This window comes from Gymnogyps californianus, chromosome 16 (assembly GCF_018139145.2).
Source record: "Gymnogyps californianus isolate 813 chromosome 16, ASM1813914v2, whole genome shotgun sequence".
Taxonomy (NCBI): domain Eukaryota; kingdom Metazoa; phylum Chordata; class Aves; order Accipitriformes; family Cathartidae; genus Gymnogyps; species Gymnogyps californianus.
This window is the reverse complement of record NC_059486.1, coordinates 6,395,890-6,414,221: the sequence shown is the minus strand read 5'-3', so window position 1 is coordinate 6,414,221 and position 18,332 is coordinate 6,395,890. Positions and strand designations below refer to the sequence as shown.

Below are 18,332 nucleotides of genomic sequence, written 5' to 3'. Positions count from 1 at the left end.
TGGCTAGTGCAACAATGCAAGTTGGAGAATAACTGATGTTGGTGTCTATAACTTCAGTACGTACTTTTGAACGAAATAAAATGTTAGAGATAAACTGGAGATTACAGTCTGTGAGCCATGAAGGATGCAGTATCCTTTGCATTAGTGAGTGATTGCCAGAAACTAATAGAATACAGTTTTGAACTAATACTGCAGAATCTGTACCACAGAAATGTACAGACAGGACTTCTCTTACAATAGTGCCTAGTAAGATGCGGCAGCATGTCCCAGTGCACTAGTGTAGGCAACCACCACAGGGTAGGAGAATTGAGACCTGTTAAATAGAGATCAGGAAAAGCTTTCATCAAGCTCCATTTTAAAGAGAAGATTCAGATTGGGAAAACATATGTTCAAGATTCGAAAGGACCTTCAGACAGTTACGTTTCAAGGGAATGCCTAATAGGAGAAAAAGGAGAATGAAAGGAACTGGACACACTTCATTCTTGAGATAACTTCTCAAAAGTGTCTCATCTTTTTAAAAAAGGTGGGCCAAAGAAAGAGCTTATTTATCTTCCCTCTTCAGACATACATTTCTACTTTTCTCCATGATGTGCGTTATATAACTTGCTCTTGGGCAAGTTTTGATGTACCATATAGAAACTATTGGGTGGGTAAAAATATTTGAATTGTTTCAAGAGAGAAACTGTAACAGAAGAACAGCCACCAGCACAGATTTCAAGATTTGCTTGCAGAAAATACAGTACTCATGTTGAATGCAAAAAGCCCACTATATTATATGATTAAATCACGTCTTACCAGGCTGCACTTTCACCTCAGATAGAGCACTCAAACAAGCTTTTTTTCTTTCATCTCCTTTAGGGAATGGCCTAGAAAGATCAATGATATTTTATTTATCTGCATACTATATATTAATCTATGTACTAGCCTCAAATTTGTTTCAAACTTATACAAACTTCACTAAAAATGTTTCTTCCTGTAATGACAAAGATCTCTTACTGCTTCACTTCTAGAGAACTTACAGGCTCAATACCTAACCAGAACATCTTCTATCTTAAGGAAGGTTACAGTCTTTGCTTTGTAGATTTAACATTGATTTGACATACAGGTTGTTGACAAACCCAAACAGCACAAGAGATGTGAATGAAATATATGAAGGCTCTTCCTTATACAGAAATTTGAGCGTAATTATACCTTTGTAAGCACCGCTGTAGTTATACCAATATAATTTTCCCTTGTGGAACTTACTCTAGAATAAGAACATTGTTAACTGGAAAAGGACAAACCAGCAAAATGCCTATGCAATTACACGCCTCATTTGTTCACATACTTACCATGACTGCAGGTGTCAACTGGGTAATTGGTAATATGGTTAACGATTAGTATGTACAATTACCTAATTTGCACAGGCACTTGTGTTAACCATCTACTGAAGTCAGTCACACAATTGCATGCTCACCGGGTGTAGCAGCATGCAACTGAAAGGTATTACTTACGCTCTAGTTTTAAGCAGTACAGCAGATTACTGAAGCAGCAACATAACACTTAAGATAATGAAATCATCACAGACGATACATTTATTCATTTATGCCATCTACAAAGCAAACAGCATCTCCTCTATGTTGTCTTTACACTGGAGATGCACAAAAACCAGATTCATTTTAAGGCTGGGGTGCAAAATGCAATGGTTGCAAAGCACAATTATTATCAGTTGCTTAATTATGATTTCATACTAACAAACAGTGGATTGATTTCATTCTAAATATCAAGATATTCAGATCCTAACACCCCGCCTTTAGCTCATCCTAACGGGTGAAAACATCTTAACGTGCACATAGAAGGCACCTAATATTTGTTTCTGTGATGTAAGTATCCTTTAGCCTGATGCCCTTATACTGGTGGTTTGCAAAGCTTCATTTTAAAGGAGGTATGTTCCAGGACATACATTTTATATGACTTTCAAATACTTTCATATACCAGAGAACATTTTAAAAATATGCAATGAAACCACACTTACAGACTTACAGCTTGTGTGCTGAGCTGCTGCCATCCACTGGCAAGCTTTATAAAACTTAAATTACGTATCTTACTCCAGTCTTTACAGTCAACACTGAGAATCTCTCTATGAGCAGGACTTGAGAAACAATCCAATGTTTATGACATCAAATCCTTCTCCATATCCACAACTTAGGAATGAAGGAAAAAGACTTACATACGGAAAAAGAACAATTGTCCTTGTATCACACTACACAATGAAATCTCTTTGAGAAGAGGAAAAGACAATTTCATGGAGTTTTAGCAGAAGGTAAACCATTTACTTATGCTTGAAGTTTTTTGTTTTGTGGTGGCTTTTTTGTTTTGTTTGTTTGTTTTTTAACTCCACACAAAATGTTGATAGAAGTCATAATATGCAAAAAAATGACAGTAAATCTGGTAGACCTAAACAGAGAAGTGCTGTTTTTCCTGCCTGAATCAAGCTCTGCTTACTGTTCAGGAGAACATTGGCAGCATATCCAAAAAGCCAAACTGATGATGCAGGTGACAACTAGACTGATGGGATTTCAACTAGGACAAGAGCACCAATTGCTTTACCAATTCCATTCCTGTATCAGTGCACTTTTCTATGGAACCTCATTCCACTATTACCAACCACAATGTATTTGATAAAATCAGATTAAAAACTAAAGTTCAAGTTTAGAATCATCTGCTTCCACAGTAAAAAGTTATAGCTGTTTCAGATGGACTGCTAGCTCAAAGCACGAGCACTGGCATCAGGGCAGATATGAATTATCCCTAAAAGTCAAACTAAAATGAGCCTTTGCATCCTACTGCAAGTCTTAAGTTACATTTAAGAAAAAAATCCATTTCTTATCATATAAGTAATGAATTCTTTTTTCTTGGAAACACTATCCCAATACCCCTAAAAGTGACTTAGCCTCTTAATCAGGACACTGGTAATTAACAGAACAGTGAGCCCCAAAAAAGCACAATTCTGAAGTACAGCACTTACTTGATAATGGCTGAAACATTGGTGATTTTATTAAAGAAATCAAATTCCCGTTGGTAGAACTCCTTGGCTGGGCCAGATAACGAGCCAGTTATCTCCTCTACTAGCTGCTCCAGAAGTTCCCCAATGTCAGCTGCATGTGAAAAAGGAAGCATTTGTGTCAGCAGCTTATTTCAGAAAGCTAAATGATATGGGTGATGGAAATAGCCACCTTCAGATAATATTCAAAAAAAGGTACTGATGCAAACATTGCCGCGTCTCTTTTGATGCATTCTATCAGGTAGAACACTTCTACAGAACGGGCCCTACCTCTACAAATGAAAGAGAAGTTCCTAGCTAAAAGGATTCCTCCTGCCAAGAGAGAAGCACGAAGGAGATTTAGTCTGAACTGAGACAAGGAAAGGAGTGAAGCTAGATTATATTTTAAAGCACTCACGATCTTTTTGGTGTCCTTCTTCATCCAGGTAGATATTAGTTTTCATGTTCCAGATGAATTGGTGAGCCAAGAGCTGGGATTTGGCAGCTGCCCACAGGATGTATTCTCTAACGTAACCCATCTGCAACCATATCCAGTCCAGTAAGGATCAAAGATCATTACAACTCTAGCAGACTCGATACTACTGCTTCTAACAGCTATCTTCAAACTCAAAAATATTTAATGGATGGAAAGGAGACCTCTGTAGTCTCATTACGTTGCTAAAAAGACCTTTGAAGAATGACAGTGTATTTTAACAGGTAGTGAATTGACCTAAACCGCTTTCAGCTTTATTACTGACCTATTCCTTTATTCTAACCAACCTTCTTCCAACTTCTGTGCCATTTTCTATCTGTTCTATTTGGACTTCAAATCTCTTTGAGCTTAGGGCATCTCCTAGTATGTGTACAAGGCACAGTGCGATAGACATTGGTCTTGCTTGGCATCACTAAATGCTCCTGTAATACCAGAAATCCAGACAGTGTCATATGGACTGCACATTTTGGTGGCAAGCACTGCATGTGCTGGCACAGTTCCACAGAAATTCTACAAAGTAAGAACAAACTTACAAAAGAAGTTGAAGAGTACAAGGGAATCCTACTCATTCCTGAAGCTGCGTTCCCTTTCCTCTACTTGCAGCTACTTCTGTGGTCTGTAGATATTTCTATGTTTGACTGATATTAACAGACAAGATGTCTGATGTTCATGCTCTGCATTGCACAGGATATTTAATCTATGCAAAGTTCTCAAAGAATAACTAAATACAGTCACCTACACTACTGGCTGGGGATATCTTCACCTGAAAATAATGCACTGACCAGAGTTCACATACCTTGTGGGCAGATAACAATGATCTCACATTAATGAACTCTGAACTTGGTTGTCAAGCTTTACTTCTGGCTTCTGCAAGATGAAGCTAAAATGCAATTTCATATACATGATGGAGCACAAGACATCCCTAGATGTCTTCTCTGGTTAAGTCCACAGCAAAATGATTAAGGATAGCGATTTAATTTCATTACTGCTTGCCTCATGCAGACCTTCACAAGCTTTATTCAGACAGAGTCCTCATCTGCGGTTTCCCATAACAAAATCTCTTTCCTCACAGACAAGCTACATAGCCTCTGGTTTCTCAAGTTTACCTGTTCATAAAAGAGGTATATCCAAAGCAAGCCAGCCTCTAGAGACAATAATTTTTCTTCTATGTATTAGAGATATAGGACAATAATAAGCAGCATTAGTTTAAGCTTAAATTTTGTCTGATTTGCAGTTTTAAGTCTAAAAACTGCTTTAAAAATCTGTTTTGTTCATATGCAGCTGTTTCATATCCTCACCTTGTCATATCGAAGTGCCTGCACAATCTGTGGAATGTAGAATAAAATAGCATCCTGAAAGAGAAAAGATGGTAGGGTTTTTATTATTATTGTTTTAGTAGTCGGAAGGGAAGACAGGTCACATGCACAGAGAAAAGCTCCCTTCAGTGAGGTGATGAACAAAACACCACTGCCTCTTTATTTTAAACTATATATATGCCACCTCCTCAAATCAAAGTATTTTTCTGTCCAGTTACTCCCTTCAAAAATATCATCAATAACTGTCCTGGTTTCAGCTGGGATAGAGTTAATTTCCTTCTTAGTAGCTGGTACAGTGCTGTGTTTTGGATTTAGTGTGAGAATAATGTTGATAACACACTGATGGTTTTAGTTGTTGCTAAGTAGCGCTTATCTTAAGCCAAGGACTTTTCAGTTTCCCATGCTCTGCCAGCAAGCAGGTGCACAAGAAGCTGGGAGGGAGCAGAGCCAGGGCAGCTGACCCCAACTAGCCAAAGGGATATTCCATACCATAGAACGTCATGCCCAGTATATAAACAGGGGGGAGTTGGCCAGGAGGGGCAGATCGCTGCTGGGGCATTGGTCAGCGGGTGGTGAGCAATGGCATTGTGCATCACTTGTCTTTTCTTGGATTTTCTCCCCTTTTTTTTTTTGGTTATATTCCTTTTCATTACTATTATTATTATAATAATATTTTTATTATTGTTATTGTTAGTATTGTATTTTATTTTAGTTATTAAACTGTTCTTACCTCAACCCACAAGTTTTCCTTTTTTGTCCCAATCCTCCTCCCCACCCCACTGGGAGGAGGAAGGGGTGAGCAGCTGCATGGGGCTTAGTTGCTGGCTGGGGTTAAACCATGACAATAATCATGTATTTTACAGCCCTAATACAAGTCTAACAAGTGTTAAAAATCCAGCTTTCTGCTGCTTTAGAAGAAACACCTTTCCACTGAGAAAAGATTTGAACAATTTGAGAAGAGCAGCCTGAAGAATTTAGCTTAGTGTGATTTATGACAAAAAAGTTGCTAGTACGCAAGCCAGTATTATGGGGGACAATCAACTTTAACTTTTCATCCCAATATATTCACATTCAGCAATGTGGTATGCCAATTTAGCATACATGTCTCTCCATCGTATTAAAACGAAGCCCGTGGCCACAATGACTAAGGCCATAACTTTACCTGGGGCATTAAGGCTCTCTTGGAACTCATCTTACCGGAGGAAAAGATCGCAGGACTTTAACCCCATACTGAGCTGTTAGAGGATGAGGTGGATACATGCTTGAAAAATAGGAAAGGCCAGTTGGTGGATCTGTTGGTGCCCAGCACAGAACATGGCTGAGCTCAGGCGCATCAGCATCAATTGTATGCCAGGTAACCAGGTACTGAAAAAGCAGGTCAGACACATTAGTTGTTTATAGCACCCAATAATGTCTGGGTAATACACATCAGACAGTAATGCTATAATCTAGCTTCCTATAGCAGGGGAAGTGAAACACGCTACATTTTATTTTATAAAACCACAGCTATTTTATCTAAAGTATTTTTTTTCCATGGAAATCTATCTATTGGAATCGCCTCACCTCCCAGATCACCAGATGAAGTTAGCAAAGTCAAGTTACTAAAAGCACAATACAGAAGTTCTAGCATAGGGAGAAATAAGAAAGGATGAGCCCTTTTGTAAGAGTCAAAGAGGGTTCAGTTTTCCTGTTATCTATTTTACAGGTGATGTATAGAATGCAGCTCTAGTCATGTGAGGGACAGTCTTGTCAAAGTGCTTCACTGCAGATCACCATGAAGAGTCTCCTCCATTTTAAGAGGCTTGGCCTCTTGACACACAGAACAAGTTAAGCTTGAAATAATTTCAGCAGCAGCACTCACCAGTGGTCTTTTTACATATTATGCAAAAGGAACAGAAATGGTGGCTGTACTGCAAGTGATGAGTTTTGAGACATTTTGTGTATGGTGAGAATATACCCAGGAGCAAGATGTACCATTAGCTAACCAGCCACCTACTCTTATTACTCTGATTCTTGCCTCAGCACCCTATTTCCACAGCTGTTCTGTCATTCTCTCCTACAGACTTATGGTTAGCACTAGAACATACACTGCATTAAGTAAAGACTGTATTTTCCAATATATCTGGATGAAACGGGCATACTGGCACCCTGTAATAGAATAAATATTCACAAGTACCTTTATTGCTTCAGGAACATCACTAACAGCTCCTGGGTCCAACCGAACCAGACGGGTCACTTCTGTTCCAATAGCTTCAGTGTTCTTAAATCTAAGTATAACCAGGAATACAAAAACGTTATTAGAAAATTTTGACAGCCTTTTCTATTTATGTGAAGATGAGGACAGCAAAAGGCAGAAAAGTATATGCTTAATAAACAAATAGTCCAACTATGAAATAATGCACACTGAGGGACCAATATGCTGTCAAAAGAGGATTCAGGAACAACTGGTCCTCATCCAATGCTTTTGTATAAACCACTAGTATTTTAGCCCACTATTGGATTCTTGGCTGAAATACACTGTCTGGGATTCTACAGAAACCAGCGTGCAGAACTCTACTTGGCAAAAACTATCACTGTTGTAAGGGGGAAAGAATTTCCTTTCCCTTCCGGAGCCTACTATGCTAATTCTCCTATTATACTTATTAAAGTGCAAGCCAATACATAGTTAGAACACTTCATTCAAAGATACTTTTAGCACTGTTTAAATGCTATGCCTGCTAATGGGTTAAATGCTATTAAAAACCAAACATGATTTCTTCTGAACAAAACACCGTCTAAGTGTTAGCAAAGAATGGGTGGCAGGAAAGGAAGTTGGACTCCACTAGAGCCTGAGCCAAACGAGTACACTAAGTAATCTAGTTCTTCTCATTTCAAAGGTCTCAACCAGCTGTGAAAGTATGCAAGTGGGGTGTAAACAGGAGCAAGTGCCATCAGTACTTACAGCGTAAGTACTCACTCAACTTCTAAGGCAGCAGGAATTACATCAGTTCTTTCTTTTCAAATATCTCACCTGGTAGGCAGCTGTACAGCAAGATGAGGAGAAATGCTCCAAGCCAGATTTACATTATCCTTCCATTGCTTCTCGCTAAGACTGATATACTTAGACCTCCAGTTTGCTACACTGCTCTCTCCAGTTTGATCCAACTCTAGCTCAGGGGAAGACAGTGGATTGTACCATGTGATTAAACGTTCAATCTCAGTAGCCTGAGGGAAACAGGGGGAAAAAAAAAAAGTGTTTTCTGGAAGAAGAAAAAACACTCCCAACTTCATACTTCAGTTTATGTATCCTGCAGCAACAACAGGGTCTTAGAAATCCATGCAGTTTCCCCATTCTTCTGATGACCCACCAGCAACGAGAGCAGTAATGTTCTTCGCTTCATGTAGTACTTGTGTAGCTGCGTACCTCTGTTAGTCTTCTTCGACATTCCTTGAGACAAGGATAAAAACATTTTCAATGGCTTTTGTTCAGTATGTTAAATGGTGCTTTCAAACTGTCCACACCTGGCAACATTAACGCATAAAAACTGATAGGCAATAACCATAGGACACTTGTAAATTTAGATCAGAGCGACTTCAGAAAGTCAGCACTGTAGCTACTCATCGTGTAGTTGTTCTCTGAACATACGGAGTACAACAGGCTACAGGGATATCAATTTAGCCAGTATTGCATTCACTTTAGAAACACGACACCCTACTAAAAAGAAAGAGCACATAGTTTACAACTGTACAAAAACACAGCCCACAATCTACTGTCACTCTGCTGCCCCCAGAAAGCACTAGGGGCACATTTGCACAAAGCAATTTCCTTACAGGATTTCAATATATCTTGACCTCCAGTCTTATTTCTTCTGCACTTTAGAACTGAACATTCTATCAAAAAACCCAGGTAATTTCAAAACTTTGCTGCTCGCTACCAGCAAGACTTTTTCTGCCCCCTCTCCAAAGTTTGGCACTGATAATTAAATGCCCTGCCAGAAGAACAAGAGCCCAATATTAAAAGTAAATATTGACTTTAAGCAATATCTGCATATAAAATATGCTGTAAAATTGGCTGCAATGAGCTGGTAAAAAAAAAAAAAAAGATACCTGATTTTTTAGATATGGTTGACATGCCACTGGACAAAGGGTAAGTATTTATCCATCCTTGTGTAGCCTGTTGCCGAGATCCAACGTTGATATCCAGGTTGCTCCTGGTGTCTTGATTATCTAACAACAGAGCACAGATCTGATGTAGAATCCAATCAAAGAAACAACAGGCTTTTGAAACGGCACATAAAGGAACTCACCAGGCGGCACGAGTTGGCTGGCTGTCAGATACTTCTTGTCTGAGAACATCGCTGTCCAAAACTTGATCAATATGCTGATATCCTCACGAAGCCTCTTTTCCCCTTGTGTAGGGAACTTTGAGGGACAACTTAAAGAAATCACACAAATAATGTGAAGTTGAGTATATTAGAAAAAAACAAAACCCACACAAATCTAATTGAGTCATATTTCTTATTCTGATGAGAATCTACAAGGATGAGACTACACATCACTACATTTTATCCTCATTGCTTTATTCTGTCTGACTGAAGAGTACTAACTTTCTGTTATAACTGAAAATTAAACAGCAGTCTGTCAGCATCTTGGATTCATCTGAAATTTAATATTATGACTGACTGACCTCCTCACATTCAGACATTCCTATCAATTATATTATTTTCTGTTGTGCCCATGTCAAACATTGAAATCATCAGATTCAGTGTGGGTGTATTTTCAAAACAGTGAAACTATATTTCAGCCACACGCTCTGTAACAGCAATTCTTTAAATCTTATAAATCTAGGTACAGTTTTGAGCATTGAATAAACTCCAAATTAAGGAAAGAAAGAAAAGAACAGTAACATTCCTGAAGGTACTACTTTATAAACCACACATAAAAACTGGAACTTACATCTAAGCCTCTTTGAGATGGTTTATGAACTACACAAAAGCACAAGGAAAAGAAAATTTTCTGTTAAAATGGGTGAAAAAGGAAAGGAAGAAGTTAAATCACTAGAACAGAAAGACAGCTGCTGCTTTGAAGTATCATGGAAGGTTCAGGAAATCACACACACACTTTCAGTGAGTAGTTGCAAATAAAAAAGTACCTGAAATAATCAAAGGCAGTTGAATAAATCTTTTCTCTCAAAACGTTTCGAATAGTTGCATTTGGAACCACATCAGCATGCAGCAAAGACAACCCCAGAGTCAGTAACCTAATAAGCAAAATAGTTAGAGAATGAAAATTTTGGCATTCCCAAAATGGTGACCAATGCAACACCATAGAAACCACAGCTACAGCTGTAACTCCATTCAACTCATTGAAAAGTGACTGTTTCAGAGCTCTTGGTAAACTGTTTTCATTATCATCAGTCTGTTTCTAAAGCTGTGACTACCAAACCATAGGAAGTTGAAGCCTTCAAGTCACAAAAAGTGAAAACAATTATTGGAGCAAAATTACCCCAACTGATACATTGACTGGATCCATGGTGCGGGCAATTCACTGTACGAAATTATCCCATGAAATTTTCTGAAGCACCAAAAATGACTTTCAAGTTAAAGTTAGCTACTTCTACTTTGAAAACACAGCTTAGACTCTACATCATTCCAGGCTTTTAAAGGAATTTTCACCACTTGAAGCCAAGGACAAGTTATGCATTTAGTGTTTAGTTTTTTTCTCCCATCCCTCTATAACCTTATTTCTTCCACCAAGGAAAAAAAACCTACTCACTTAAATCGGGGTCCAATTGCTGCCACATGCCGATTCAAACTGCCTTTCGCCCCTCCAATGTTCAACGAAAGAGACCGCTGGAGCAGGCTGGAGAAGATCTCTATTTGGTCAGAACTGCAGTATTTGGCTATTTCAAATCTCTGCACCAAAAACTGAGAAAGAGAGAACGATATGCCATGCTTCCTTTGACCTTTTTTATTTCAAAAAAACCCCAGTCTTTTCTGTTTCAAACACCTTCCTCCCCCTCAATTATTATGCTCATCTAAAAAGAGCATGTCTCCTGGCTTTGAGGCAGAAGGACTACCAACAAGACTCCACTCCCTGAATCATGAGAACAAATAGTGCAGAGTAGCTTAATCACCGTGTCACTGCAATACCGCCATACGTGGGATGTTCAGAAGAAATACACACCTCTATCCAGATGTAATGTGGAGTCACCTCTGGTGGACAAGGCCTCGGCTGGCTCTCTTCTGAGGCTGCTAATGGATCTGCTTCTTTCTGCTCAGCAGAGAACAGGCCAACTTTCTGCTCCACTGTCATCTGCCAGGCTCCTGCCATTTCCCGCATGAACTGCAAAAAGGAAGATAACAGTGTTTCTTGTTTCAAGAGCATCTTCTCATATGGAAAGCACAATCTTTCTCCATAGCGCACACAAGAATCTAATACATCAATTAAAATTCACTGCAATGTTAACGGAGAGGCAGAGACAGGTCTATACAACCCACCTGAAATGTTTCTTTCATATCCTAAATTATGAAGGGAAGAAAGATTCCCCCAGTTCAGCTAGTAACAGAAGGACTAAGTGCAACAGCAGACAAGCGCTGTACTTTGTTGAGGAGACTGAACTGTTAGATCAGCTGGTGCCATCCATCCTCCCGCTCTACTAAAGGTTACTGCCTCCAACACCAGGACAGCAGAGGCAAGCATATGCCAGGTTCTCATGTACTGCAGGATGCAGTTTGGCCCACGAGCACACACAGCTGATGAAGCGCGCAACATAAAGATGGCACACAATTCACTTTTGCTGAACCTGCTCGAGGGAGCAGCATCCTCTGGTAGAAAAGAGGCCCAGCAACCAAGGGTGCTTATCTGATCTCCTCAACAAGATACAATGAGATTCCCCAGAAGCCTAAGAGAAAAAATGAAACTGATGCTTAAGAAGTTAAACACTGAAATGTGCATGTAAACCGACCTAAGTAAATTCAGATTGATGATTATCTCCAGCAAGTGAAACACTTAGTGCTCACTAACTGGAGCAATTACCAGAGGCAGCTTTCTCAGCTGTGTGTGGGTTGTCACTACACCATGCTGAGCTGCTTTATTACTATTAGATTCATCCCCACCTCATAAAATACAGCTGGTCTAGCCTGTTACAGGATTAGGACACTTGCAAGCCTATTTTTTATGCAAGGGTGCAATGCCAGATACCAGAGGCTCTGACTGATGAGCAGGCACATTGATTTCTATTTGTTTTAAAACACCATTCTATAAATTGTGGCAGTTTAGAACCTGATTCATGAGCAGCTCAGGCATCTCAGCAGCAAAGTAAATTGTACAGCTGAGATCCTAGCAGATTTCCTTTGCTGTATCATTCCTGCTGCTGAGAAAGATCCGTTTCCCACAGTCTACTTCGTGAAAGTGCTCAGACTTCCAACAATACATGAACAGAGATTTCCTGGCAGGCTAAAGTGATTAACAATGCATTTAACATCCTTACTTGACACAGATTCACAATAGCTGTGAATCTCTCAAAATTTTCTCTCTTCTCCCCTTGCAGGGACAGAGAAAGAGTTTTTAAATAGCTTCCTACCGGCACTTCTATTCCGTTCTTGGCAGCAAGCAGCCACTCCCAGCAAGCAATTGCTGTTTCCATGCCATGTTCATTGAACATTCGCAGGGGTCCCCAACACAGATGATGAAGGAGCTGGGGATCACAGTCTGAAAACAAACATTCACTCAGATTTCTCCAACAGAATAAATAAATGCTTTTCACATCAGCATGAAATTGGTGTGCAAGTATGTAATAAACTCCTAACAAATAGCTTCTAGTTTAAGAATAATAAGCTATAATATAGCCCCAATATAAGCCTAATTGAAAAAACTCAAAACACAGTTTTGCTTCAAGCTGATGCGTACTGGGTTTGTATACAGATAGTTTTTGTAGTTTATTACTCTTGGCATTCACAGCCAGAAACCAGAACTCCATTTGTTTTTCATTACCTTTGCTGCTTATTAGCAGCGCAGTCAACTTAAACATGGCCTGGGTGTAGAATTCAGTGTGGCCTGATTCAAGAGCATCATTCAGCTCTTTGACCATCAGTTTATTCAGGTCAGATGTTCGTCCTGTAGCATTTGAGAACTGAATCATTCCAGAAACCTGTAAAATATAATGGGTTTTTCAACACAGAACAGTATTTTTAGGAATCTAGTTTGGTATTGGTCATATGCTGACTAAGGAACTCCACAAACAGAGACATCTTTTGCTACTACTTTGCTAAATCTTTAGCTTTATCTGCAATCTAAGAACTTCCTGCAAGACCAACAGTAAAATGATCTGTTTAATAACCTAGGAAAATTATATCGTTTATCTTGAAGGAATTTAACTTTAGAGTCTGTGCTTAAAATAACACAGAATCATACAACAGTTTAGGTTGGAAGGGACATCATCCCCTGAAAAGCCATGCCAGAGCTCGTAGACACTCCACACTCACAAGAAATCCTGTACTTACCTCTCCCGCATAGCGGTTCCGCAAGTTAAGAGAAGCCATGAAGTTGGAGTAGTCCTTCTTTACGCAAGTTGGTCTTTCAGTTAGCTGGGTTGCCTATGACCAGACCACATATAGCTGTTTATATTGTTCATATCCAACCACTTGTCTTTTTTTCTATTTATACATTCACATATGTTTTAAGTTTAGTTTTCTTTATGCTAATAAACAGAATAGTATCATGAACATGGGTAGAACAGCACCCAGACTGATAAAAATGACATAAGGAACATGTGCATTAATTCCTTGTATACAGTTTGAAATATATATGTATTTGTATATACTTTTTGAAAGACCAAAAAAAAGCATAAAAGGAATAGAATCTCTGGGACTGCTGCTCCCTTTTCATGAACAGGCTAAGGAAGAAGACAGAAGAGTAGATGTCATCTTGCTTCTGCCCTCTCCATGCAATAGCTTGCTGAACTGACAGTAATGCAGAGAGAGTATTTTGTTCCTATCTTTAAAAAATGCACTAGTAATCCGTGTTGCCCTTTGCAGAAGCACTCAGGGATTTGTGACTCAGAGGTTTCTCCTCAAAAACAAACAAAAAAAGTGATTCTTTACACTGTAAAATGCATTTTTTATATTGAGGATTTAATACTAAAATACAAGGCTAGCAAAACCATCAAAAATTCAACACTCCTGCAATGCTTTGCTTCAGTACTGCTAGTGGCTAGCTTGGCTCAGCAACGGATAAACTTCTGAGAACTATTCTTATTACATATTTTGGATATAAAATTTGCATACTATCATCTTTGCATTAGCAATGTCCAGTCCATGGGAACAAAGCAGGAGGAAAAACAAACTGCTAGCAATCTGAAAGCTTTCTGAAAGAGCTTTTGTCACTTGGCTGACACGCAGAAGGGTCCTAATCAAAACGAATACTGTTAACATATTAAGAAAATGAGACAGTTGTTTCTCTCCTTTCCTTTCCAGTTGTAAAGTTTCTAGTTTCTTCCAGCATAGTCATTAGTCTATTAAGTTTTTTCACTTTGCCCCTTTAGGGAACTACGTGACTGCACTCCTCAGTCCTGGGAGTTCTTTATCCTATTTACATTTAGTGACTAGTGCTGTTTAGAAGGACAACTGCAACAGAGAACCAAAAGGAAATCCTGCTAAAGCTGGGCGTGGAGGCAGCTTCAGAGCTGCTGCTAGAAAACAAGCTGGCTGATGATACAACAGATTATACCAGATGTTTCTCCAAGAGATCAGAAATTACAACCACAAATGAGAAAAAATGAACTGTAAAAAACTGCATATAACTGCAGGAAATATTCAATGCAAAAGCATGTTTTGAGTGAACCTATGTAAAACTCAGAGCACCCAACACTCACCTACGTTACTATTCTAGAAAGCAGCTCATTTCAGTCTTACACAAAGATGCTACTTTCAAATCATTAAAGATCATCTATAGAAAACTCTTAAAACAGCATTAGATACAGTTTTATTTTCTTGCTTGTTACGATCTTACTTTTCAGTATTTTACAGAACAACATGACTGGAAGATACCTTGATTTGAGATGGAAAGAAATAAGGTATCTTGCTGAGTAATGTTCAAGTGCTATGACAAAGGTGATTTAGAAAATCTGTATTATGTGGCTACACTGAATGTTATAAAATCAACATGATAGCTTCACAGGTGCACAAACAAACAAACAAGAATTGTGCCCAATACTCACGCCCAGAGTGGTGTTCTGTCTGTTGTAGCCTGCGAAGTGCAAAACGCTTTCCGTAGCCATAGCCAGTCCTGTGTGCTGGGACAAACCTGATACCCAGTTCTGATGTTTGTTTAGGTACTCCTGACAAAGAACAAAACAAAACAAAACAAAACAAAGTGTTTGTTGGAAAACTACTGTTTTTTTCAAAATAAGACAGCTCATAAGCAAGTGTTGCATCATTGCAAACTACCAGAAAACTTAATTACACACATACCTGACATAAATAGACTGTCTCTACTCCCTTTTAGGCATCGCTCCCCTGGCAATAAGAAACTCTGAATGTCCTCCTAAATACGTAAAGAGTAAGACTCGTTCCATTTTGTAAAAGGATAAAGTGATCAAGATAGATACTTGAAGGCTGAGGCCTTCTTTAAAAAGAATCACCTTTCACAAAAAGAACCTTACGAAAGGAAATGCTTTGGACTCCATGGAAGAAGGGAATACAATTAGTTATCCTTTTACATAAGGATAGAATCCCTTGAGTATTTTCTTTAGGGAAGGAAATATAAACTTCAGGTAGCGTCGCAGTGTCCCAGATCTTGAGCCTCCCCAGAAATTCTGTTATCAACACCAAGTTAGACACCTCTAGACAGAATACTAGTCTAACCTGGACTACGTAGTTTCTTCAACTACTCACCAAGGATTAACAGAGACCTGCGTTTTACTATAGTGAGACTTTTTATGTACATAAAAGGTATTTTATTTATTTTATTAGTACATCATAAATAGTCTTTTGTAATCTTGCTTGTGGTCTTGTGACTGCTTTCTACTGAACTCTGCCACATGTGAGCATTTACTACACCCACGCTCAAATTAAAGTCTGTAGTGGTCTCATGTATTAGCAGTGTTTATCTGTATTAAAAACAAAACCAAAACCAAAAACATAAAGACAGAAGAAAACATCCTCCCAAGAGGGAAATAAGAAACAAGTTTTACATCCTAATCATACATTTCAGTCCAGTTGATATTTTCAGCTAATGCGCCAGCATTACACAAACTTTGCTAGGCAGATGATTCTATTATACCAAATTCTGACTTCTGAAGTAAATCCAGGACGACCAACTGTTTACAAACCTGTTATTTTCAAGATACTCAGGTTTGGACTACATCAAAAGTCACATCAAATCAGAAATTCTAATTATTCTCTGCCAATGCTGTAAAGGAAATCTTAGAGCAACAGAAAAATTTAAAATGATGCTTGGATAGCCTGAAAAAAATAAAAAACACCACATAATTTAATTCTCATTTTGAAGATCTGCAAAGATCAAATTCTTTCACAGAAGCAGGGTAATTACCTGTAGATGAGATTTTGTAACTGAGGGAGCCCATTTCATTGCTTCTTGCAGAATCATACCACAGCGTGCAGCAAAATCCTTGACTATACTCTGGAATTAGAAAGCATCAATACAATCAGTAAAATACAGGACTTTTAACAAGAGGAACTGGTTTTATGGTGTAATAAGTAACACAGGGAGTAAGGCAGGTTGCAGCAACATGATATGGTTAAAATTTTCCGTAACAACTACATGTACCCTTGGTAAGCAAAGAACTGTCATGCTTCAAGTCAAGCAAAATAATAAGATTCAGAAAAACATAAATACCAAGTGTCATATTGTATTAGAAAAACCTTACCTAGGGAAGTATTTTTAAGAACAGGACAATTCAGAGTAGCTCACTAATTTATCTCCTTGGCATAAAAAAGTCAGGCATTATTTTGTTGTTTGACAAATCAAGGAGGACCACCTACCTCTCTGGCTTCATGTGTGTCAGGGACAGTTATTCTATATGGAGCATCAGGAATGTCGTAGTACGGTTGGTCCTTGTGAATGTCCTAAACAAAAACAATTATCAATTCTCAGTAAGATAAAATTCATCATCACTTAACTTGAACACTACAGGTAGCATTCTCCTCAAACAAGAAGTCTGATTTACCAAATCTTTTTGCTAATACTTGCTCTCAAAGTCAATCTGAACAGCTCTAAGAAACATTTTTTATTCCAGTTTGGTTTTCAGTATAAATAATTTTAAAAATCCAAAGCCCTCTCCTTGAGTACAAAACTCTATAAAGCATTCCCATCTTAAAAAATACAAGTATGTAATATATCCAAGGACTATGGATACACATACACAGACTGGAAAGAATATAATCTGACAACCATAATTCATAAACAACACCCCCCCCCCAAACCAAAAAACCACCACCAAACTTTTATTTCAAATGAGACAGTTCAACAGTTACAACCTGTCATGGGTAATCCTGTGTTTTATTCTTGATGCTAAATTTGACTTTCTGAACCACATCTGACAACAACTCTCTAGCACTAGTTTTACTACATATGAGACAGGGGTGCAAATGCACTCCTTACTTCACAGAACTTAAAATTAAGATTTTTATCAATCTTAGTGATGATAGAAAAAAAAATTAAGAACTCAAATAAGTATCAAATAAATGCAAAACAAAGCAAAAATTCAGTTCTACTAAGGAAAAATGGAAATATACATTTTATTTCCCTAGTAGCATTACTAAAAAAAGGAACTTACTGCACTAAGAGACAGTGACAGTGTCTGCAGAATATCTAGCATAGTCTTCAGCACAGTTCCACTCCACAGCAAGTGAGGAAATCTAGAGCAAGACAGGATTCAGAAACACAATAACCATAGAGAGCTGAGGAAGGAAATTATTTTATCAAGAAATGGAGCTGCTCAAAGAGCTAGCTATATACATCACCAGGTAAGCTCATATTCAACGGAAGTCACAAAGCTTGCCATGGCTCACAACACCCTTGCTCAATACAGAGTCAAAAGCTCTCTAAGAGCAAGCTAAGTAGAGCTATTTCATAGGAACTGAGATTGCATTTCATGGGCACTTTGGTTTGCTCCATCCATGGGAAGACTAAGCAGTCACAGACATTTTAAGCAGGGGTTTCAGGCGTGGTTAAAAATACTATTGAACGTTATTTTTCAAGGAGATGTTTCAGCAGAAGCACCAGCCAAGAAATCCACTTGACTGTTGTCATCAATCGCATAAGTAATCACTAAGCAGTCAATGAGAAAAGAGAACAGGAAAATGAAATCTATACTCACTTGTCTACCAGACCAGATAAGTATTTGTCTGCAACTCTCCTGATCCTCTTGTGAATGTGGTTAAAATTCACCAGCAAGAACTGAGCATGCCTCTCCAGCTCTTCTTCGTTCTCCTTAGTTTTAGGCTAAAAAGCATGCAAAAGAGAAGCATGAAGCTCTTAAGAAAAAAGACAAGCACAC

General features: G+C 38.5%; 1 protein-coding gene across 2 annotated transcripts in view; it reads right to left on the bottom strand.

Annotated features, from left to right (window-relative positions):
- PI4KA (phosphatidylinositol 4-kinase alpha) overlaps positions 1-18,332 on the bottom strand; it is a 64,915-nt gene that overhangs the window by 8,504 nt on the left and 38,079 nt on the right. For both annotated transcript variants that reach the window (XM_050907032.1, XM_050907033.1), the window contains exons 25-45: positions 18,153-18,277; positions 17,610-17,691; positions 16,816-16,899; positions 16,364-16,453; positions 15,030-15,149; positions 13,315-13,407; positions 12,806-12,962; positions 12,396-12,523; positions 10,997-11,155; positions 10,586-10,737; positions 9,963-10,070; positions 9,118-9,245; positions 8,918-9,037; positions 8,179-8,258; positions 7,842-8,035; positions 7,008-7,098; positions 6,029-6,196; positions 4,814-4,867; positions 3,441-3,561; positions 3,008-3,137; positions 796-866 (exon numbers count right to left, since the gene is read on the bottom strand). In XM_050907032.1, coding sequence (XP_050762989.1) covers positions 796-866; positions 3,008-3,137; positions 3,441-3,561; positions 4,814-4,867; positions 6,029-6,196; positions 7,008-7,098; positions 7,842-8,035; positions 8,179-8,258; positions 8,918-9,037; positions 9,118-9,245; positions 9,963-10,070; positions 10,586-10,737; positions 10,997-11,155; positions 12,396-12,523; positions 12,806-12,962; positions 13,315-13,407; positions 15,030-15,149; positions 16,364-16,453; positions 16,816-16,899; positions 17,610-17,691; positions 18,153-18,277 — 2,455 coding nt within the window. The remainder of the gene's footprint in view (positions 1-795; positions 867-3,007; positions 3,138-3,440; positions 3,562-4,813; positions 4,868-6,028; positions 6,197-7,007; positions 7,099-7,841; positions 8,036-8,178; positions 8,259-8,917; positions 9,038-9,117; positions 9,246-9,962; positions 10,071-10,585; positions 10,738-10,996; positions 11,156-12,395; positions 12,524-12,805; positions 12,963-13,314; positions 13,408-15,029; positions 15,150-16,363; positions 16,454-16,815; positions 16,900-17,609; positions 17,692-18,152; positions 18,278-18,332) is intronic.